The sequence below is a fragment of the Elaeis guineensis genome, chromosome 4 (genome assembly GCF_000442705.2).
Source record: "Elaeis guineensis isolate ETL-2024a chromosome 4, EG11, whole genome shotgun sequence".
Lineage (NCBI taxonomy): Eukaryota > Viridiplantae > Streptophyta > Magnoliopsida > Arecales > Arecaceae > Elaeis > Elaeis guineensis.
Genome location: NC_025996.2, coordinates 125311321 through 125336273, shown reverse-complemented (window position 1 = coordinate 125336273; position 24953 = coordinate 125311321). Strand labels below are relative to the sequence as shown.

The following is a 24953-nucleotide window of genomic DNA, read 5'->3' as shown; positions in this document are numbered from 1 at the left end:
TGTATTTAATTGTATCCTTTTTATTTCTTTTCTTCCTTCCCGTTGTAGTATCGACATCATCAGTTGGGTTAGCGGTCTTGGGTGGGAGATCCGTATTTCGTACTCATAAGGGATCCTTCCCAATAAGGAGAACTCCATACATCCATATAAATGTAATCAAGTATACCTTTCCTTAAGTGAGATCTAGCTTTGTAGCTTCATTTATGATACTTCCCATAAACATAATGCTCGCAAAATTTGGAATCACCAAAAATAATACTTAGAATAAACTTCCTCTCTACTAGAATCTTTATACCCTTCTCACTCATGTGACCTAACCTCCTATGCTATAATCGAAGGGGAAGGTCATCATTCTCGTTGCATAAGCTTCATTTATCGTCATGCTCCCCAATAATTTATACAAATTTCCAACTTGGATACCCTTTATAGCAACCATTGTACCTTTAGAAACTCTAAAAACACCTTGCCCGATGAATTTGTAGCTTTTCTTGTCTAATTCGGAAAGAGAAAGTAAGCTTTTCCTCAAATTTGAAACATGGCATACATTTTTGAGTACCCAAACCATTCCATCAAATATCCGTAAGTGCACCATATCAACTCCAACCGTCCTGCTATTTGAGTTATTTCTCATCAAAACTTTATCACCTTTACAAGCCTGATATGCAGTAAACCATAAATGATGTGGACATATATGATAGGTTACATCGTTATTAAGAATCCAATTTTGATGAAATGCCGAACTTGAACCCACCATCAAGATTTCATCATCAACAACACCTGATGTCAATTTTTCTACTTAATGTATTTTATTTTTCAATTCGAAGCCATTCTTTCCACTACTTGATTCACCAACATACTTTTCGAAATTTGAAACTTGTCAATTTCTATAATCCTTCTTAAAGTGTCCGATCTTACTATACAACCAACAAACCCCTTTATCATTTTGGCCTTTAGATTTCGATCTATACATATAGACTTGCTCTTTGAGAGATTTCTTGATATGCTTTCACATTCTCCTTAACGATCTCTCATCAAGAGTATCCATTTTACTTTCTTAACTCCCCAAAATTGCCTTTCTTCGGAGCTCATCAGCTAACAAAGCACTAAAAACAGTATCCATATTCAAAGAATCTTTTTTGGTGCAACTTAGACTTATAATTAGTGTATCATAGAAATTCGATAATGTACCTAGTAAAAATATAGCATTATCCTCATCTTTCATCTTCTCTTCAATACTTTCAAGCTCACAAATAATGTTGTTGAAAATATTCAAGTGCTCGAAGATTTTGGTACTTTCTTTTATTCGAAGATTTTGATATTTTCTTTCATTCTCAAAGAGTACAACATTCTTTTCACGAAAATTCGATTGGTGATTGACTTTTTTTTGATACAAGCTCTCTAACTTTATCTATAAGCCTAAAGCTACCTTCTCTCTAATATATTAAAGAGAATTTTATTGGCCAAACACATGCACATAGTAGTTAAGACTTTCAAATCCATCTCATCCCATCATCATTTGACATCAACTCCAACTTCTTATCCTTTCCAAGTAGAGCTTGTGATATCCTTGTTGTACTAGCAAATCATGAACTTTCAACTTTCAAAGCTCAAAATTTCTTTTCCCCTCAAATTTCTCCACTTCCAACTGACTTGTAGCCATTGAGATAATTCGTCAAACATCTTACACTCACAACTTAAAGCTCTGATACCAATTATAGGAGATGGCAATAACGAAACAAGATCACAACTTACTAATAAACACGTGAATTAGATCAAATCACCTACCATCAAGATAAGTAAATATTTAGAGAAATAAGAAAACCAAAGAGAATGCCACAAGCACAACAATGCAACATAAAAAATTACATCGTTCATCTTATTGGATTACATCCACAAGCACGAAAAAGATTAAAATCCACTGTCAACTTAAGAAATTACAAAAATTTAAGAAGAGATTACCACTCAATAACAATGGACTTACTACCTTCCAATGTAAAACTCTTTTTTTGTTATACCTTCTAAGCACCTTTCCAATCCCATGAAATCCACTTCAGAATGCTCTAAAAACTCCTCCAATCAATTTAGCTTAAACAAACAAGAAAACTTACCACTACCAAAATCTTCTCCTCACCTCTCTTCTCCACTCCAAGAAAAGAGAAATTCTCAAGAGAGAGCCTCACCTCACTCCATACAATAGAAGCTCTTTTTTACTAATCCACCTTAACTCAACTAGCTAATGTATCAAGTAAATCCAATAAATTAATTGATGAATTTGATATCACCAAACCTAACAAAGAATTTCTAAGTTTTTTAAAAATTAGAGTTCAATTAGGATTTCGAGTCTCAAAGGTGATCTGTCTCTCTCAAAAGAGTGGGTCTTGCACTTCTCTCCTTTTGCAGATGGAAGAGTATGAGATTTGTTTTTTCTTTTATTGAACCGGCCTCGAAGCCTTTCTCACTACATGCATAAGATATTCAATAATATACAATTGTTGTCTTAGAAAAATATTCAGTCTCTATGCAGGGATCAGGTTGTATCTTTCACACGAAAGAAGGATTCACCTTCCTTCATGGGAATCCACCATTGGACTACCATACACAGATCTGAAAGCGTTCAGAACTCCATCATTCATCCATGGGCACATATCTCAAAGCAATCAGCCAGGTTGTATCTTTCACACAAAAAAAGAATCCAACTTCCTTTGCATGAAATCACCATTAGATCACCATACACAGACTGCAAAGTTCTGAGAACTCCATCTTTGATCCATGGACATAGATCTCAAAGCAAGTAGCTAATGATCCCATGGTGGATCCCCGAAAAGGAAGGTGAATCCTTCTTCAGCACAAAAGATAATAGTAATAGCAACAATAACTACTACATAAATAGATAGATTAATGATCACACCAGGAATAATAACTTTTCAGTCAGGCAAGTTCACAGTAAATGATGCTCTCTTTTTTTCTTGAGGGTGTAAAATGATGCACTGTAATTTAGTTGCCCTACAGTGGATTCTACGTATAGGTGATACAATGAAAACTATCAAGGACTGAACATAGGTAAAACTCATTTGCCTATGAAAGACAGCATTGTTAGTGAGGCTGATGCTGGTACACGCAGAGTTCTGACACCATCTTAATTGGTTACTCTGCCCACCAAGAAAGAAGGCCCAAACCATCTCCATATATATCTCCCTGACACAAAAAAAAAAAAAACAAAATTGTTTGATCAGTGATCTCATCTACTTTGCCCACTAACAAGGAAGGCCCAAAACTTCAACTTTGGAAAAAATTAATTGGCAAACACAGTTCAATATGGTAACATGTTGGGGTCATGCAAGATAACTATCTCATACCACATCAACAACTCATTTTATTGTAAAATCTTATCAAATTCCAGTAAATTCATGTGGAACATGTCATTTATGAAAACAAAATATCACTTTGTCAAAATTTATGATATCTATCTAACTGCTTACAGAACAGAAAAGCATTTCAATATCACTAATCAACACTACCTGAGCACGTTTGTCCTTGACAGCAACAAAAATACCTACTAATACCATATATCTCAACCAAATTTCTAAAGTCACACACTGATATTTTGCATTTCTCATATATGTACGTATACATATGTATATATATACATGTAGATGTATGTGTATGTATACACATATGTAGATGTGTGTGCGTGTGTATATGTATGTATGTATACGTATATCAATCTATCAATCAATCTATGTATCTATGTATGTAGGTCAAAACTCTATAATAAGGGTCCTACATCAATGATCCAAGTCATTGAATATGATCTACTATCTCAATACTGCTTGCACACCAAAAATTATATGATTTGCAGACCCCTAGTCTATGCATCAAGTAGTCAAAAATTGGACCGTCTAAATAAAATTGAATTAGATGTATTTTTTGATTATTTAATACATAGGCTAGAGGCCTTCAAATCATATAATTTTTAGTATGTAAGCAATTTTGAAGTAGTAGATCACATCCAACGGTTTGGATCATACATATATGACTCCCATTGTCCAATTTTGATCTGATCGGATCTGAGCCTAAATCCGATCGACCTTATCCAAATCTCTCCCCCCCACACGCACACATATATATACACACACACACACATACATATATGTGTACACATATATGTATAGATACATGTATATGTATGTGTGTGTACACACACATACATATACATGTATGGAAACACACACATACATATACATGTATCTATACATATATGTGTACACATATATGTATAGATACATGTATATGTGTGTGTGTGTACATATATGTGTAGATATATGTGTGTGTACATATATATATATATATATGTATATATATGTATATGTATATATGTATACGTGTATATATATATATATATATATATATGTATATGTATATATGTATGTATATGTATATATATGTACACACACACACATGCATGCATATATGAAATGCTATCTATATTGTTAGCAAAGGCGTCAGTGTTCAGGCATTAGGAAGTGGTTGACACTCACCTGTAAAGATCTGAGATGATAATACCTTCATACACTTCAAAAATGATGACACGCACACATATACATATGGATATATGTACATATATATATATATATATATGTATATGTATATATGTATGTATATGTATATATATGTACACACACACACATGCATGCATATATGAAATGCTATCTATATTGTTAGCAAAGGCGTCAGTGTTCAGGCATTAGGAAGTGGTTGACACTCACCTGTAAAGATCTGAGATGATAATACCTTCATACACTTCAAAAATGATGACACGCACACATATACATATGGATATATGTGCATGTATTTGGATGTGGGGAGAGAGAGAGAGAGAGGGGGGGAAAGGGACATCAGGGATTTAAAATGCACCAGAAGATAGCTCATAAGCTAAAACACATTATGGGCATGTATTTTGAGAGTCTAAAAGGTCGATCTTGGTATAGACATCTTAAAACACTTCCAAATCAGAGCACGATATGCATGAGCATTAAATCAGTGGTACATCCCTTCCAAGCAAAAGGTCGGGAAATGAGTCTTGAAGTGGAGTTATCCCTTGAGAACTTCAAGCCCACCTTGTCTGGGGATTTTTCTGAAGCAAAAGACGTGGTCTCAGGAGAAATAAAAAGACTGCATAGGCAACAAGAAGGGTAGTAATGAGGTGGCTCTCACCTCCCCAATCTCACTGTCAAAAAATTTTTTATTGCAACATTGCCAAAGAAGTGATAATCTGGATGGCCACCCCTCCTCAAGGCAATCCAAGATAATATGGATTACCACCCAAAAAGCATGCCAAATACAGTAATCCAAATTACTATGTTAAATTGCTAGCAATCTGAATAGATTGCTAGCTACCAAATGCATCCTAAAGCATATTCAATGATTGAAAACAATTAAAAAGAATTCAAAAATATATTGCAGTCTGTAAAATTTACGCTAAACTAATTACTAAGCATGGTAGATGTGCTAAAGTTTACCATTGCTGTTTTCAAGCGCATGTTGGAGATTGCCAAACTTCCACTATTGTCCATCTCATTGGAGGTTGGAGACAAGGTTTAAAAGAGCAACTATGGTATATGAGCGGTCAAGGTAAGGCACAGTGCCTAAGCAGTATGCAGTTGCTCAGTTGGCACCGAAGCATTTCATATTTAGAAAAAATAAAAGATAAATATATTCATAATAATAGATCAAAGAATAGAAGTTTTAGAGGAAGCTTGATAAAGATTTCTAAAATTAAGAAAAACCTTGAGAACATGGTGAGCCACACATCCGGGGCTCGGGCATATATGGGCCATTAGGCAAGCTATACAACCCATCTACATATAAAGGTAAGCTACACCCATGCAGTGTGGTTAGGAGGCAACATATGAACACGGAGCCATAGGTGACTGCATAGATCATTTTTAAAACAATGCTTAGAGTTTTGATCCAGAGCAAAACATTTCATATGTTACGTCTTCAGCACATAAGCTTACATTAGTTTTCATTTTAACATAATTTACTTTTTTCCATAGGACTCTAATCAAACATGTCTCATACACTTACTAGCACTAATGTCTCATTTATAAAAGAAAGTATAGAAAATTACTTATCTGTAATTAAATACATACTTCTATATAATTAAATACATAAAATTACTTACATATTAGCAAATATATGTACATCTGTGTATGCATGTGAACATCTGAATATGCATATAGGCATATATCTACAGATGTCGGAATTTTTGTGTTTCTTACATTCTTACACATAATGTATGCCTATGAATATATTTTTATGTATTCGATAGCTATGCGTACAGTGGTAGCAATTTCTAACCCGATTCCGCTAACTGCCCAAATTCACTTGACATTAAAGGGTTTCAGTTGGTTTTTGGTGAACGCATGGGTTGAACAAATCCTTCAAATCCACTACCATACAGTTAGAGTAGCCTTAGTAATGTTCCAGGTTATGGCCTAGTCAAGGATTGTTTGGGTTACATATATTCACAATAAGCATTTAGACATAATAGATCTCATCCAAAGATTTGGATCATCGCAATGGGCCCCAATAATTTGGTCAGGACAAACCTCTTTTGGACTGTTCTAGGTACCCATATATTATCTCTCTCCATCTTCCATCTAGACCTGAATAGATCTGAGTCAAGATTCGCTCAAATGTCGTCAAATCAAACTCATACATATAGATGTATGTGTATATACATATTCTTGTTCTCATTTTCTTTTCTTGGAGTCAGTCATAGAACGTAAGTCCACAAGTTACTAAAAGTTCCCCAGTCTTGAAAACTTCTCTTGAAAAAATACTTATTTCTAGGAAATCACAAATCTCCAAGAACACCATTGACACACTAAGCTGTGTCTGAACCTCCTGCATGCATCATCTTTCCATCCAATGTTAATTCAGCATGCCCATGCATACAAATTAATTCACAAAGTTTACAATGGAAGCATTTTCCATCAATCGATGCACTATGTCCCAAATGACCAACAACAAGGCCATAATCAAGATCCGAAAGCCAGGAATGGGGTAGAAGTTGATGATATAGTATAAGGTGTGGCATAAAAATTATTCAAATAGGGCATGTTAAAAAAGAAGCATGACTCACAATAATTTCCATGGGAGCAAATGGTTCTGCATCTTCCTTCTGCTCAATTGGGATGGAAGGATATTTAATATCAGCCACTCTAAAGTGTACCTGCAAGATAACTTTTAAGAAGATGAGTGGAAGGGCCAGCACAAATTTAACACCTGTTTGTCAAAATATCAAGTTGAACAGGAAAAAAAAATTAAACACCTCTTCATTTAGATCTAGAGTCAATTCTCCACATTCATGTTGCCATATCCATATATTATCTGGTCCCCTATCATCAAAATGTAAGGAGAAAAGAGATTATATAGTATAGATTATGTAGTCTCCCTTCTCCAATACGAACAAATGGCATAGAAGGATTCATGAAGAATCTCAAGTGATGTTGGTTAACCATGGGTGTAGTAGGAAAATTCAATTGCAAACATAAAGACCTTACAATTTGCATGGCTGTTGCAGCAGATGAACAGGAACATATATGTCATTAAAAAACCCAAGAGACACTGCAACACAGGTTAACCACCAATTATGATCGTAAGCCTATAGAGTAATAGTTGCTGATATGGTTCAACAGGCCAGTTTTGGAATGATAAACATGTAAAATTAACAAAATAATTAAAATAAAAAAACAAAATAAGTTTCTCTATAATGAGTGATACGATGGTTGCACAGAAAGTACAAGTGACCATAAATGGTTGCAATAAGTCAGAGACACCCTCCCAGATATAAAGAAGCACACGTTAGTACTACCAGTTGTGCTCCCAATCTTATATGGAGAAGTGGAGGATTATTCATTTACCCATAAAGAAAAATGCAAACATGTAAACTGATGGAAATAAACAAACAAAAAAATCAAAACACTATGTCTATAATGAGAGGTAGGATATTGGCATAGAAAGCACAATCATGCGACTAGAAGTGGGTGGTGATCACTTAGACACAGCCATCCAGACACAACAAGAAGGGATGACTAAAGTTTTAGTCATCAACAACAAAAATCCATTTGACATGGTCATACTTTAAATTCAAGAAGAGTACACATAATTACCGCCATTTATGGTCCCAGGATGATATGTAGAAGTGAAGGATTATATTTGCCTATAAAGAAAAATGAAAAGAATCCACACTGCCAATCACATATAACCAAGAAGACTTGTTTTCCCTTTTCCTTTTCTGTTCTTCTTCAGACAAAGGAAGGGAAGCCCCATCCAAGGTAAATAATCAAGGTCCAAATCAGAACCTCCCCCAAGGGAAGGGGGTGTGACCACTAAGGCATTGCCCAGTTCACGTAAGAGTACCTGTTTACCATAGGTAATGTGTTTCATGCCCATACATGGTGTATGATTATTCTGCTGAAATCCAGAAGACCCTGAAATCACCACTGATTTGTAGCAGTTGTTACTTGTGATAACATAGAACTGCAAAAATGGTTTTTCCTTAGAAGTGTATATTCTTTATAAAGTTCTCTATGTTAAGGAGATCAAGTACATTTTCTCAACAAACAAGTCTGGCCCTGATATGTAATACCATCCACAACATAAAATTATTGATTTGGTGCTTTAAAAGCAAAGCGCAAAAAAAAGGATCATTACAATTACAAGTTATGGGCTTGTCAAATTATATCTAAATTTTATCCAATTAGATCATGAGTTCAACATAGTCAGGACTTCACATCAACTTACCTAAGGATACCATAACTGGCCTAAACAAATCTTTATAAACCCTGAAATAACTTCACAGCAACATATGACTAGACATTTTAATTTTATATCTATTTAGAGATTTTTGATTCCTAAATCTTTTAAATCATGAGTTTGTAAGAAGTCACAAACTCACAAACTCCATTCCATCATAAACTTCTTAAAACAATCTAAATCCCAAATTCTACCATGAAATAGGGTATGTTACAAGGAACCTATTCAAATTATCATCGAACTCTAATTTTAAAGTAAAACCATTCCAAAAATTTATGAGGAGAATGTAAGAGTTGGATGAACTCATTCAAAGCATGAATCATCTTTGTGGAGCTTGTATTTCATCCAAGATTAACACTTGCAAAACTCCATAGTTTATACCTTAAGTTGGAGAAAGAAGTTATGTACCGATCAATGAACAAATCCTAATTAAACACTACATCTAAACTCTTCCAAGTTCCAACAAGATAAAAGGGCATCAGCATGAAATGTTTCACAGTTTATCACAGAATGTGCCTAAGAAAGTATGAATCATCACCAGAATGAGGAAAACCTGATGACCATTAAACACAGACTTCTTTCACCCAAGATTATCAAGGAAGCTATCATAAGTCCTTAGGCCTTGAACACTACCATAAGAACCTGATTAGTAAATGTTGTCCGAAGTGTCTTGAAACTTGAACTTAGCCTAGAATTAAACCCATGAAAATTTGATTTTGCAATAGCTTCCTTACAATTTTCACCCAAAACTCCACTTAAAAGAAGCAAATAAAGGACCTACACCATTAGTTGATGGGATAATTTAACCACCATCTACCCTCTACATCATGACAGAAATATGCTTTTGGCAAAAGATCCATTACTTTTAAATAGAATACAAGGAGAAGCAGATAAAATAAATAATAGTGTACTATTTATTATTTGTTCGCATGCTTCCAGTATCAACACTTTGAAAGCCTGTAGAACAAACTATCTTCCATATGACCATGACCATGAAAATATGTTTAGTGCTTAACAAGTAATTTCTTACTTACAGCGCAAGCCATCTGCACTAGATTTTTCAATCCTTCCACCGAGAATCTCCCCAACAAATGGCCGAAACATAACTAATCTGAAAACAACCTATCAAAAGAAGAATAGTTGATTAGTTGCATAACTAGTGACAAAAGAAAGCACATAAACCAACATATATGTACCTTATTTTGATCGGATGAAATGGCTGTTATCATGAAACAATATTATCATTTGTAATTGCATATTATTTTTTCGAAGTGCAAATTTGGAAGCAATAACCAATTTATGACTTAAACATAAATTTTAAGGTAGCAAGAAAAAAGGATGAAAAGAAACAAAGGGTTAAATACCAAAGGTTAACAAAACTGGAATAAAATGGAAAAGGAAAGAAAGAAGGAAAAAAAATATGTTATTTTTGTCTCAACTGGATCCAGAATTAAGAAAATACATGGAAGAAGATAAAGAAGAGAATAAAGGGAAGTGGAAAGGAAAAATATCTATAACAAAGTAATGAACCAGTGCAATAAGAAGAAAAAAAACATTTGGTCCAAAAAAGCTAAAAAGCGAAAAAAGGAAGAAAGGACAATAGAAAAGAGGAAAACAATAACAGGAAAGGGATGGAGAAGAACAAAGGAAAACAGAGGAATGATAGGGAAGAATAAAGAAAGAAACATAACAAAGAGGAACAGAATGCAATATTAATGGGTAAACATAAGTTTGGTGGTTGGTGGGAAGATCATCCACAATCCATGACATTTACGTAGACCTTCTTAACTTCCTCCCATGAACAAAGAAAATAGCTATTTAACAAGTACACATACCAGGGGGGTTTCTAGAAGGTGTCTTGCTTATTGATATGTCTATAAATAATTTATTAGTTATTATGATCTAAAATTTCCAACTCATTAATTAGTGAATATTTAACAAACAGCATAGTTCATATGCAATAGGCCATCAAGTAGCATATATTAACTGACATGAGTTGTATACCATTTTTGCTCGGTGTGCTATGCGGCTGCCTAGGTTCTGGATGGTACTAAGCAGGAACTTGAAACTCTAGGCAGCCACTTTGCATGGGTGACTATAATCTAGGAAGTAGAACTGAGCTAAGTACTGAAGCAGCTGCCTATCAATAATACCTTTAAGCAAACTTTCAAAATTTATGCAATTGAAACTCCATAAGTCAAAAATGAAGAAAAAGATATGCACCTTATATGTTGAAGAGCCATCTCCTGGAAAGATGAAACCACCTTCTATGGATTGGATGTCATAGACAGAGACACAAAGCCCCAAACTTGAGATAACCTAGTAGACACCAAATATATGCATAAATAAATGGAAGAGATGTACATAAAATTAACAACACTATTACTAGTCCCACCTTGTCCAAGAACAGCCTCTCAAGTTCTTCCTTGACTGCATCAAGTAGAGGACGGCTGAGTAAGTGAGGAGGCACTGGCAAATTATGCTCAATTAGGCTAAGATAAAACATGGTACCTAGAACATTGAGATATCATAAACAGCCTGTTAGCTCTGTAAGCAAGATTTTTTTTTAAAAAAAAAAAGCAAAATAAATTGGGTCTTTTTCATGCATATTCTCAAAAATATTACGTTTGATATTTGCTCTCTGAAGTTGCAAAAACCATATATACCCTCTATTTATTTTATTTGCTATTGTGTCCTTTAGGTTCCATTGTCACAATTGAACAATGTTGGTTAGAAGCTACAATACAGAATTAATGATGCAAGATCAATTGGGAATGGCCTAGTTATACATTTCTGGAACTAAAGGGTTAGGGGTCCAAGATGTGGGTGGTAACTCTATAGAAAATCACAATGCAAACATGGAATTATATAGTGTCGATATGGGATATTGAAATTGATTATACATAAAGCACTTCAAATGCCAACCTCATGCAGAGTATGCAAATGCTACAATTTGATAAACAAATGATAGACAAATAATGGCACAATGTGAAAAAATTGACATAATGAATAAGTAAATTGTGTTTATTTATTCAAACTAAATAACTGTGACAAATAAATGGTTCATGAAATAAAAGTTTGGCTCACCTTTACTTCTTCTATACATGTTGAAACTCTTTGCATACACAGCTCCTGGTACTAAATTTCTTTGAAACCATTACAATACATAGGTCCAAACACTAAAACTCATCACGAATACATGTCCATGAACTGGTGACTCCATTTCAGTGCAAAGAATGTATTTTAAGCAAAATTACAATTACTATATTGAGATAGGCCCACAATACAAGGGCATTGATAATATTCAAAGCTTTATCCAAGAATAACAAAAGCAATCTCAAAAATATAGTGATACAATTTGAATAGTTTTTTATCATCTAACTATAGCAAGGTTATACCCCTAGACCATTCTCTTTTTCCTCTTCTCTCTCTCTCTCTCTCTCTCTCTCTCTCTCTCTCGATATTATGTTTAATGATGGTCTCTATCTCAATTCTTAACACAGCCCCTAGTATTTGATTCTAAACCCCTAGCTTTTAGCACTCCATCTCATATTATGATAGCTCTCTGCAATTATTAAGACACATGATAAAAAAATAGAACTTTATAGCCATGTTTGGCCTCTAGAAAGTTACCACATATGGATAAGTTGTGAGTGGTGGGGAAACTCTCTCTAACCCTCCGTTTGGTACGAAGGATGGTTGAAAGAGGATGGATGGAGGAGGAAGGACCATCCATCCTCTCATATGTTTGGTGAAACATGGAAGGTGGGAGGAAATGATTCCCTCCCCCATTTAGTATAGGAAGAATGAGAGGAAGGATGGATGACACTTGTATAATATTTTTACTAAATTATCTTTTGATAAAAAATATTATTATTATCAATTTATAACACTTATTTATACTAAAGAAGTAAACAATGTATAAACTTATAATCTTATAATCTATAATTATACAAAAAATATATAAATATTTAATTTTACATAATTTTATAAATTAATTATGAATAAATTAATTATATAAATAACTAATTAATTTATAATTTAGTTTATATAGTTAATTAATATTATACAAATAGTTAATTCAAAAAAGTAAATATAAATAGAGAAATAGAAGATAATCTAATTATTTAATTATAATTAAGAAAATAATATACTAAATTAAAATAATGACTAATAAAATTTAATAGTATATATAAAAATATATATAAATAATATGAATGAAAAATGAAGAAGCATCATAGTTTTATCAAAAAAATTAATGAGGGATAATTTTGTCAATGCAAAAGTCTATTTTTCAATGCTCCATCCTTTCTTCCTTCATCCTTCCAATTTTGGAGGATGCTAATTGGTGGGCCAAGGTAAATGGGCAATCCTTCTTTTTTCATTCATTCTTTCCCTAACTTTTTGAGCCAAACGGTAGATGAAGGCCATCCATCCTTCTAATCCCATCCATCCATCCTCTTACGACCCCAGTCAAACATGGGATAAAGGTCAAGAAAGAAAGTTGATGAGAAAATTGACCAAATTGCTAGTCTCATCTCATTCCTTATTGTTTGGGATAACAGGATCTATCTCCAAGGTGATTTATGATATTCCAAAAAAAAAAATTCAGGTCTGTGTATCCCTAGACTGCTTTCCATCTCCTTCCCCTCACCTCTCTACATTGTATCTCCAACCAGTCACAATTTATCCATGAATTGTGGCTTCAGCAATCCAAAGATATATCCTATCTGATATCTGCTACAACCTGATCATTTCTTCAACTTATTGCCCAAATACTGAGGCCTCCAAATATATATTGTTGGTGCAGAATTCCATCGAAGCCGGAGAAGCTGGAGCTGGGATCACCGCGACCGCCGCTGGGACCTGCAAGGAAAGTCTAAACCGGAGTTGAAGGTGCTCTGGCAAGACCCTCTGACGCTCAAGTTAGTACTCTGCTTCAACAGAAATGGAGTGCTCAAGTGAAAATTTTAGCAGAGTTTCGAGACAGAGTTTAAAGCTTAGAGAAGAACGTATCTGGGGGTCTCTTTTTATAGGCGGAGAGCGTAACTAATTGACAGCAACGTCTGTAACCGCTTGGTAGTGGGCCGTTTAGAGCCACGCGGAGTTTGTTACGGAGAGTAGTGGCGTCAGGGGCCGTTCAGGGCCACGTGGAGTTTGTTACGAAGAGTGGAGTGGTGTCCGTTGTCGCGACTTGCCAGAGAGTGGTGGAGCCACGCGGAATCCGTTGCAGTGAGTGGAGTAGGATAGTGGCCATTATCGTGACTTGCCAGAGAGTTCGGATCTGTCGGCTGAAGCTCGGCTGGGATGTCTGATGGAGCGGAATGGCTCTCTATCTCGTCGATCTAGGAGAAGCTCGGATGTTTTCGAGGTTACTGACGAGTCTACTGTTGTCGGATGCCTTGGACGTTGATACTACAAGCGGGAGTCATCTGCTGTAGAAGCTCGGATGGAGACTTTCTGTTGGTGAAATCCGGTAGGAGTCCGATTGCTAGAGAAGTCCGTCTGGGATTTGCCTGATGTGGAAGCTCGTCTGAAGATTATCCGCCGGAGAAGTCTGGTTTCATGAAGAATCTAACAGAGGGTCGGCCGGCGGTGGACTTCGGATGGCGTTGGGGAGGCTCATCCGCTGGAGGAGTCTGGGGATCCTGTGGAAGTTTGGATGGCGTTGTGAAAGTCCGACTGACGCTATTGAAGGCTGATGGCTGGAGAGGTTCGGCAGACACCGGAGGCGATCGATCGTTGTAGAAATTCAGCTGCTGGAGCCCGTCTGTTGTAGAAGCTCGTCCGGAATCCATCCGCTGTGGAAGTTCGGACAGAGTCCGGTTCTTGCAGAAGGCTGAAAGGAGGCCACTTATTGTAGAAGCTCGGTCGAAGATCGGTTGTCGTGAAAGCTCGGAGTAGTGACCTGGCCGGTGGAGCCTGTCCCGTTGTAGAAGCTCGTCTGAGATCCGGAGTAGATATCCGAAGTAGACTACCTGTAGTAAGAGTTCGGAGTAGACTGCTTGCTGTAAAAATTCGACTCTCGCAGGAGCTCGGGTGGAATCCGGAAGACGGTCGACCGTCGTAGAAACTTGGATAGAGTCTGGTTACTGTAGAAATCGCATCGTCGGAGAAGCTTGGATATTGACGAAGTTCGAAAGAAGTTCGGAATAGGGTCGTCCGCGGTCGGAAGGAGTCTGGGAGAGATTCGGAGAATAGTTGATCACAGTAGAAGGTCAACTGATAGTGAAGCCCAGAGGGCGTTTGGAGCAGTCCGATAGATGAATGGGAAAGCTCATTGTCGGAGAAGTCCGGATGATCGAGGGAGTTCAGAAAGACGTCACACAAGGTCGAAAGCCGGAAAAATCCTGGAAGGGTCGGTCTTTTATAAACTTCGGCTGGGGGTATTTTATACCCAACACCAGTCCCCCTACTTCCGAGTTTGGATTCCGAATGAAGGAAATACAGAGAAATTCTCACAGCCGAAGTTGCCCCCCTCGATTTTCGCACTCGATGGTTGTCAGATATTTTGGCATTTGGCGCGCTGGTGCCGTAGTCTTTTCAAATCAAAGCGATCCGAAAAAATTTTTTCGGACTTCCCGCTGGGGCGTAGCTCTAGGTATGACGCAATAATGATTTTGTCAGCTGTCAGCCATTTTCAGCCGCCTGCCACGGTGAATGGGACACGCGGCGAGTGCAGGTCGGCCAGAGAAGATCCACAATCATTATTGCGTCGGACCCCGAGGTCTATTTAAACACGTCCTCCTTCAGGGGTTTCACTTTGCCTGAGAAAATCCCTCGGTCCCCCTCATCTTCCCTGAGAGCTCCAGCTTCCCTCTAGCATCCTTCTCGGCCTTAGGCGTCCTCCGGGTCGACTTCCATCGTCCCTGCCGTCTTCCTGCACTTCTTTAAGAACAAGGATACTACGAAGACACAGTGCCCTTCCTCTAGCGCCAATTCTGTTGGTGTAGAATTCCACCGAAGCCGGAGAAGCTGGAGCTGGGATCACCGCGACCGCCGCCGGAACCTACAAGGGAAGTCTAAACCGGAGTTGGGGGTGCTCCGGCAAGACCCTCCGACGCTCAAGTCAGTACTCTGCTTCAACAGAAATGGAGTGCTCAAGTAAAAATTTTAGCAGAGTTTCGAGACAGAGTTTAGAGCTTAGAGAAGAACGTATCTGGGGGTCCCTTTTTATAGGCGAAGAGCGTAACTGATTGACAGCGACGTCTGTAACCGCCTGGTAATGGGCCATTCAGAGCCACGTGGAGTTTGTTACGGAGAGTAGTGGCGTCAGGGACCATTCAGGACCACGTGGAGTTTGTTACGAAGAGTGGAGTGGTGTCCATTGTTGCGACTTGCCAGAGAGTGGTGGAGCCATGCGGAATCAGTTGCAGTAAGTGGAGTAGGGTAGTGGCCATTATCGTGACTTGCCAGAGAGTTCGGATCTATCGGCTGAAGCTCGACTGGGATGTTTGATGGAGCGGAATGGCTCTCTATCTCGTCGATCTAGGAGAAGCTCGGATGTTTTCAAGGTTGCTGACGAGTCTACTGTTGTCAGATGCCTTGGATGCTGATACTATAGGCGGGAGTCATCTGCTGTAGAAGCTCGGATGGAGACTTTCTGTTGGTGAAGTCCGGTAGGAGTCCGATTGCTAAAGAAGCCCGTCTGGAATTTGCCTGATGTGGAAGTTCGTCTGAAGAATATCCACCGGAGAAGTCCGATTTCATGAAGAATCTAGCGGAGGGTCGGCCGACGGTGGACTTCGGATGGCGTTGGGGAGGCTCGTCCGCTGGAGGAGTCTGGGGATCCTGTGGAAGTCTGGATGGTGTTGTGGAAGTCCGGCTGACGCTATTGAAGGCTGATGGCTGGGGAGGTTCGGCAGACACCGGAGGCGATCGGCCGTTGTAGAAATCCAGCTGCTGGAGCCCGTCTGTTGTAGAAGCTCGTCCGGAATCCATCCGCTGTGGAAGTTCGGACGGAGTTCGATTCTTGCAAAAAACAGAAAGGAGGCCACTAATTGTAGAAGCTCGGTCGAAGATCGATTGTCGTGGAAGCTCGGAGTAGTGACCTGGCCGATGGAGCCTATCCCGTTGTAGAAGCTCGTCTGGGATCCGGAGTAGATATCCGAAGTAGACCGCCTGCAGTAGGAGTTCGGAGTAGATTGCTTGCTGTAGAAATTCGACTCTCGCAGGAGCTCGAATGGAATCCGAAAGGCGGTCGACCGTCGTAGAAACTTGGATGGAGTCTGATTACTGTAGAAATTGCATCGTCGGAGAAGCTCGGATATTGATGAAGTTCGAAAGAAGTTCGGAATAGGGTCGTCCGCGGTCGGAAAGAGTCTGGAAGGGATTCGGAGAATAGTTGATCACTGTAGAAGGTCGGCTGATAATGAAGCCCAGAGGGCGTTTGGAGCAGTCCGATAGATGAATGGGAAAGCTCATTGTCGGAGAAGTCCGGATGGTCGAGGGAGTTCAGAAAGACGTCACACAAGGTCGGAAGCCGGAAAAGTCCTGGAAGGGTCGGTCTTTTACAAACTTCAGCTGGTGGTATTTTATACCCAACATATATAAATATAAATCAAGATTTATAATGCTTATAAGGGAAGGCTTTCTCTTTACCTGAGAAATGATGAACTATAGATTTCGCCAGGCAAAGAAGATTTTAATAGTTACACATCTAGGGCCACTTGTACTAGGTATTTATTTGTGAACAATCAAAGAATCAGGTTTTCATGCAGCAAAAAAAACAAACAAATTGGCCCCAAAGCCAAGAAACAATTATCGAATCTCTCTAGCATTAGACAAGAGTAAGGATGGCAATTTTAGCCAATCCATTAGGTATCTGACCCAATCCGATTTGAATGGGGTTAAAAAACCTAAAGTAGGTTCAGATCAAGTACGAATAATGGTATATCCCACCCCAAACTCAATCCGATATAACCTTAATCTAACTCCTCCTTTCCAAAATATAATTATTTTACAATGTTTGCAATGATGAGTTCCTTATCCGACCCGACCCGATCCGACCGTCTTATCTATCCAACCCAACCCAAACTATCTTATCTACCTGACTTGACACAATCGGACTCGATGCCAATATGGGTATGGGGTTCTTAACTGACCCATACCCAACCCATTGCCATCCCTAGGCAAGAGATACAACTAAACTAAGTCAAATTCTATACAATTGATCAAAGAAGTGGTTTCATGTTGTAACTCACTGACAGAGAAGCGAGATATAACTATAACTTTTTCTCTCCATATGATTGACCCATAATCCATAAAAACCCAAGGTTTAAATCTCGTGAGACGGAAATATCCTGATTTTTTCATGGAACAAGATGCACCACTGTCCCACCCATTCCAACACTTAGGATAGAATAATGGCAGGATAGTCCTATACCAACACTTGAGATGGTACCCAATCCTAACGTCCTATGAAACGTCCATCGAGACTTGAGTCCTTGCATAAAATCGACTACCAGAAGTCCTTCATGACACGAAATGTATCAATGGAAGGAGAGATGAAAGTGTGAAACTGCCAAATTTCCAAAAGGGCACCAAGAAAGCAGAGCACTTAAAAGCCAAGAGATTTGGGGGCTTTAGCTAGACGAACAAGCTAGTGGTGGTTGGCCACTTAAAGAAATGAGGTGAAGGGTACAAAGGGGGTTTGGGCTTCAGATAATAAGGGTAAGGAGGGGGCTAGAAGCAATGTACTGAAGGCTGGCTAGGCACTGAACCAAGAGGGAAAACAGGGGGGAGTTTGAAAAAGCAAGAAAGAAGGGTAGTTAGTCTAGGCTCATTACCAGGTCAGCCCTTGACTCGACCCAAAACTAAAATTCTGAAGGTTGATGCAACACAACCCAAGTGTTGGTCAAGTCAACCAACCCCCGACTCGATATGTCTCTGAAGCCAACCTAACAAACCAACTTGACCTGAGTCTAGAATTTGAACTGCTTCTATATTTCTAAGTGAAACTAGGAGCCAATAAAAAGGAATAAAATCATTGATTAATAAAGTTTTGCATCAGCAATTCATATATCTTAAGTAACAACTCCAATAATTAAAACAGAATAGTTCCAAAATTCTTTTTCTTCGAATCTAAAATGCAGAAAGTCATCATGTTTCTTAGAATCTGAATATAACATGACACAATGTAACCAGCACTGAGTAATACAAGAGGAAGAAGAATCATTGTTTATGGTATCACAATTTTTGGCGGGCTTACGTTGTCCACTTAGCAAAATAAAAAAGAATCAAAGAAAAAAACTTCCATGAGTCAGTATTTTTCCAATTTGATACACCTATGATGACTTAGTAATTATGCAAATCTCGAAATATGCCGAGAACTGAAATAACATTACAGAACGGGCTCATAAAAGATAAAAAAGAAGTTAGGGCAAGTTATTGAATTGATTTCTCCGCAAATCCCAAAGAAACAAATCAACGCATGCTAAGAAACATCTCAGATTCTAAAATTCCGAGTAAAATCAGTATTTCAGAAATCCCAAAGAAACAAAGCAACACATAACAAAGAAACATCTCAGGTTCTAAAATCTCGAGAAAACTTGGCATCTCAGATCGTAAACCTCGTCCCTTGGGTTTGTTTTCTGTTTATCATCACAAAGTTTCTAAGGTTACAGCCTCTAAAACGATTCGGATTACAAACCCTAGGCTCAATAAATTAGCACATCAAGACGAACAAAAACAGATTTTTAATTCAGGAAGGAAAATAACCGAATTTTAATTCAAGAAGGGAAATTAAAAAAAAAAAAAAAAGTAGAGAAGCCTCGAATTACCTCTCACACCCTCTCTTCCCTTCAGAAGTGGGCCATAATGGGTGCTGACCGATGGGAGCATTACGATACATACGAAGATGTGCCAGAGAGGCGGGGGTGAGCGGCAATGTCGAACAGTCAGATGTGCCACCCTTATGGCGAGGCATCTTGCGCAGCCAACCAAAAATTGCCAGGTAAGGAAGGACTGATACCTATAATGGATAATATAATAGGGGAGGTATTTGGTTGGGGGGAGTGGAGTTTGAAATCGGAATCGAAATTAGAATGGATGACTCTCATTTCATCCATTTGATTGGGAGAAATCTCATTCCGATTCTGGAGTGGAATGGAAATGGCTCAATCTGTATAGAACTCAATCCTTACTGTCCTCTATGAATTCAAATTTCTATTCTGATTCTGATTCCGAGCGCTTCGAGGGATTTGGCCATTCTGATTTCGATTTCAAGCCATTCTGATTTCCATTCCGATTCCGATCACGAACCAAACACTCTCTAGATTCAAAGTTGCTTTGTGATTTGATCATGACCTAATTCAACATAGGTCTACGCAAGCATTGCTAAGAATGACAATTTTACTTCTACATGGGTAACCGATTCGAATGAGGAATACCCTTAGTTGCACTGATTTGCTTTCTCTTCTCTATTTGGACAATGATTTTCCATGTGATTAGTTTCATTCCTACTTCCTCCAGCCAAATACTTTGTGCACAATTTACATGTACCTACCAACTTTCCATTAGGCCATATAAACTTCTTAAGATCCCTAGACTTTGGGGATCCACTTTCTTCCTCACTCATCTCCATGTAATCACCTTATCTTTGAGTAGGTTCAAACATTTCACTCAAAATGAAGCAAAACATTGAAAAAAGTTACAACAATATTCAAAGCATCATATTGGTATAGATGGAACAACAATAAAATAAAGAGGCCCATGAGCTCAAAGTAATATCATTACATTGAAAGTTATTAACTAAAAGTTACTTCTGCAATATTCCTTGAAAAGATAGCCGCAAAGCTATGTAGCAAGACCAAAAGAATGTGTTGATTACATCTACCATGATGGCATACTTCCTCTCCAACTCTCTAAAAGGTATGGTCCTCCTGTCCCATTTACAAAAGCATATCCCAAATTGTTAGTAGATCAACTTCTTCATTCCATTTAAAGAAAAATATGACAGCGTCTCCCTGTGATTCTCAGAGATCACAAACAGGACTAGTTAAAACATACCATCAGTTATGATCCATTTGCTATCAATGTCATGTTCCCTATATACACAGACAACAACAGGAATTTTCTTGAAATGGCTAAAGCAATTGAGAGACCAATACAAGGAATTGGGGACTGTATCCTAAACTATCAACTTGGATAATTCAAAAATCATCTACCATAGTCATGGCCCTCAACTTTTGAACCAGGCACCTAACTTTTAAGCAGTGATCCCTGAATGGGAAATCCAAGGTAAGATGTATGCGTGCACCAATGAGTGAACATTATCAAAAATAAATTCAATGCAAATACACATTAATAATTTGCAAGCTGAAAAATAAGAACCTACATTGTTTTTTGTTATAGCTGACATTGCATACAAGCAGTTGAATATAACCTCGTCCAAAATATATGCAACAAAGTTCCATTGCAATTAACAACTAAATGTAGAAGCATGAATATGCATTAAGGAAATCAACTTAAGCAATAACAAAGTCCACATTTAACCTACCTTGTTGGTTACACAGTTCAAGCTCTTGCAAACAACTCTCGAAAATCTATGATATTTAATCCTTAAAGATTTTACATTATCATGGAAAGAAATAATTCCAAACAAAAATAGATGGTTTTTCAAAATTGATTGTTGCCAGCAATAAGAATAACAATGTTGACAAGCACTCTGAAAAATGCCACAATTTGTAGAAATATGCTAACAAAGGTGATAAATTCACAATTAATTATCACCTCTTTTATCAATGAGATAAAATGACAATTTACTCCTTTTAAGGATGTTTCATCGTGACTCTTCACATCACTGAACTCCCTGTACCTAGAAATATACAACACTAACTCTCTCTTACACACTACTAACAATTAACTACTCTAAAGTCCAGCATCTCGTGTTACCAAGTTCACCATCACCCAAGAAGAAACAAACAAGTACATACTTCACTCCAGATGGTTAACCTACTAGTGCAGATATGCACATAGATCCGCAAATGCAAACCTGCAGTCCATTCCACAACATCAAGTACAATAGAGACCCCAAAACATGCACTCCTTGGACTAACAAGAACATGATCACGAACATAATATTTCACGTAGCTCTATGAGTTCATGTATTCCTAAAAGTACTCATTGGAAGACTTATTTATAATTGAAGAGAACCGATGTTAATGGAAATACATATACATTTGTGCACAGATAGATGAAAGACAGGAGATGAGAGATAGAGAGCAGGATTAGAGGACTAATTTAAAATCCTCAAGTCCTAGTTCTTTTTTACATGCATTGCACATGCCAAGAAATATTGCAATTAAATTGGCCTAATAGTCTAGTCCATCTTATTAGTAGGGTAAAAGAAGGTTCATCCATGTCAATGCACAAGGCCACTTCATCACATTCTAAGGAGACCACAGATGATGAGCCTTTAAAAATCAGATGGACTTCCTAGAAATAATACAAGTTGCTCGCACATGCTGCATTGAATCTAACCTAGACAATCAATACAATCCATATTATACATTTTGTTTACAAATTTGACCTATATCACAAGGCACCATGAGAATCATAGCATCCTTATCAAAACAAACTTCAAATCTTTTGGGAGCATATTAATTTAATCACCATTCTAATTAAAGCTGGTCATACAAGCATACTGATCACAAAAATCACAATGCACTGAGAGAAGAAGAACACGAGAAAGAGGAGAAAAAGTGGGCAAGTGTCACATCCCGACCCCAAAATCATAATTCGAGAGCATGACAAGCACCACATACTCATAGGGTTGACCTTATAAGCCTGAAAGACATTCTACCTGTCTATGAATTCAACAATATTTGGTAACAATCTAATTCATACATAGGCAATAGTGATAATCAGAACAACGGAACTATTATAAAAACTACCATAAATTTTCATACACACCACCACAAGTCATAAACAGGGTTCTTCCAAATTTTACAACTCAAAACTTCTATTATTTAAGTTATTTATACATAATCCACAAACAACTCTTTGATATACACAAACTAATTAAAACTAGATCTACTAACTATGAAGTTGGCCTTGCCTCTATATACTCGCCCAAAAGCCAATACTAACCTAGTATTTGGTCCATGGATGTGAAAATAATAGGTGAAGATTATGAACTTTGTAACTCAGTAAGTAACAAACCTATTTTATAGAATCGGATCAAGCCACATCAAGTAATTTAGCCCTATTAAATTATACAAAATATGATACATCGGTACAAATAAAGTTTATAACATTTACTTTCAATAATAACCACATATTGAAACAATACATTTTATCTTTTCAATAATGTCCACTTGATGAATCGATACATGCAATAAGAGTAGGGTAGAAGTAGCACATCCGAATTTCATAATCCAATATACTTACATTCATACACTTGTATCCAGGTAACAAGTTCCAATACATTTAGTTCTACAGCCCTAACTACAGCCTCACTGATACTTTTATTGCTCAAGTATCACTGTAATTGCCTCCTATCATGAGATCACCATATTTATATCCCTGTGGCTAAGTATCACCACAATTACCCCCATGGTGGGGTGCCACTTTTATACCCCATGACTAGTATCACCATGATTATGCCCATAGTGGGACGCCATACTTTGTGGTAGGGTATCACCATGATTACCCTTGTGGTGAGGTCACATCATAATCAAGTCGAGGCTCATCTCATAGTTAGGTTGAGAGTCAAAAAATACACATATATATAATAAATCAAATCTATTTTTATTTTACAATACCTCTTCAAATTTTACAACTAAACATGCAAGATATATAATTTTACATGCAGATCTATGTTTCGAATTATGCTGTTAGTTAACAGAAATGCAATGATAAATCAAATTTCATGAAATTTCAAACTTTCATATGTAATTTATTTTGAAATTAGGTCAACAATTTGCACAATTAATCTTAGATAAGCACTATCTAGTATAAAATGTTACTTACCACGCAGATGTCAACAACTAGGTAGGTTAGTCACTTCACAGGAATCCTTCAAAAACTAATAATCCAAAAACCACACGTATAGTGAATCAGTACTATGCTAGTATTTTAAAATAATTCCTACAACTGTCCAAAATTCCAAATCCTAGATTCTTAACCATCATTTTAACAGGGGAAATGGGACACTAACCTTGCCCTATTTCCTTCGCAGGGCGAAAGACAGGAAGCGGCACAGTGGAGGCCTTTCTAGGGTTAGATCATCGAGGAGATAGACTAATTGTGAAGGAAAATGAGAGAGGGCCGGTGCGAGGGGTGGAAGAGGGCACAGTAGCCCTTCACCCTCGAACACACTCGCGCGCGCGCGCTCTCGAAGGGAGCGGGAATGATGGGTGAGAGAGGGAGAGAGGGAATAAGCGGAGAAAGACTGTGGGATGAGCAAGAGGAGAACAGAAAAAGGAAGAGAGGCGGAAGGCTGAGGTGGCGAGCGGGATGGAGAGAACGGCGGACAAATGGTGGAGGTGAGAAGTTGACAGTGAGAATGCAAGAGGCAGTGGTGTTGGAGGTCTGCAGGAGGTAGAAGAGCGATGCGGAATGCGCCAAGGGCTTGGTCGCACACGAGAGGGGATGAAGGCACGCCGGCTCTGGGTGGAAAAGAGAGGAGACGCAAGAGTGGCAGCGGGACAGAGGCGCGCGAGGGTAAAGCCCAAGGAACGGGAGCCGCAAGAGCGATGGAAGAGACGACGGTGGAGGAGGTTGTCGCCGGCGACGGATGGTGGTTGTCAGAAAAGCTGGGAGGCGGATGTGGGGGACTGGGATAATATTAGGGGAGAATTCTCCCCTCAAACCCTTGGTCGACATAATTATTATTCTTTTTTTTTTTTTTACGTACATACCTCCTGCACATCAAAATTTACACGAAGATCCTTGCAAATTTCACGTTTAAATATATACCCTCGTAAATATTTATTTTATATATATATCTTTTTATTTTTTTTTTTTTTTTACACATCTACTCATGCCATTTTACATTATTAAAAAATTAACAGTTTTAAAATTAAAATGATTAAAATATTTTTAATAGGTATATATATATAAAAAATATTTATAAGGATATGCATGCAAATAGCAATTTTGTAAGTATTCATGTAATTTCATATGCT

At 37.7% G+C, this 24953-nt stretch overlaps 1 protein-coding gene across 4 annotated transcripts; it reads right to left on the bottom strand.

The window, feature by feature from the left end:
- Positions 1-2937: 2937 nt before the first annotated feature.
- Positions 2938-24639, bottom strand: LOC105042463 (uncharacterized). Of its 4 annotated transcripts, XM_010919691.4 has the most exons (9): positions 23984-24638; positions 23797-23851; positions 11219-11334; positions 11047-11142; positions 9858-9945; positions 7569-7632; positions 7337-7403; positions 7148-7237; positions 2938-3195 (listed from the first exon to the last, which is right to left on the bottom strand). In XM_010919691.4, exons 3-9 carry the CDS (start codon positions 11327-11329, stop codon positions 3145-3147), a joined length of 567 nt encoding a protein of 188 aa, XP_010917993.1. In that variant the 5' UTR covers positions 11330-11334; positions 23797-23851; positions 23984-24638; the 3' UTR covers positions 2938-3144. The 4 variants fall into 4 exon arrangements, with proteins under 4 accessions (XP_010917993.1, XP_010917994.1, XP_010917991.1 ...); XM_010919692.4 differs by lacking the exon at positions 23797-23851 and having other exon boundaries at positions 23984-24639; XM_010919689.4 differs by lacking the exons at positions 23797-23851; positions 23984-24638 and adding an exon at positions 19605-20705.
- Between the last annotated feature and the right edge of the window lie 314 nt (positions 24640-24953).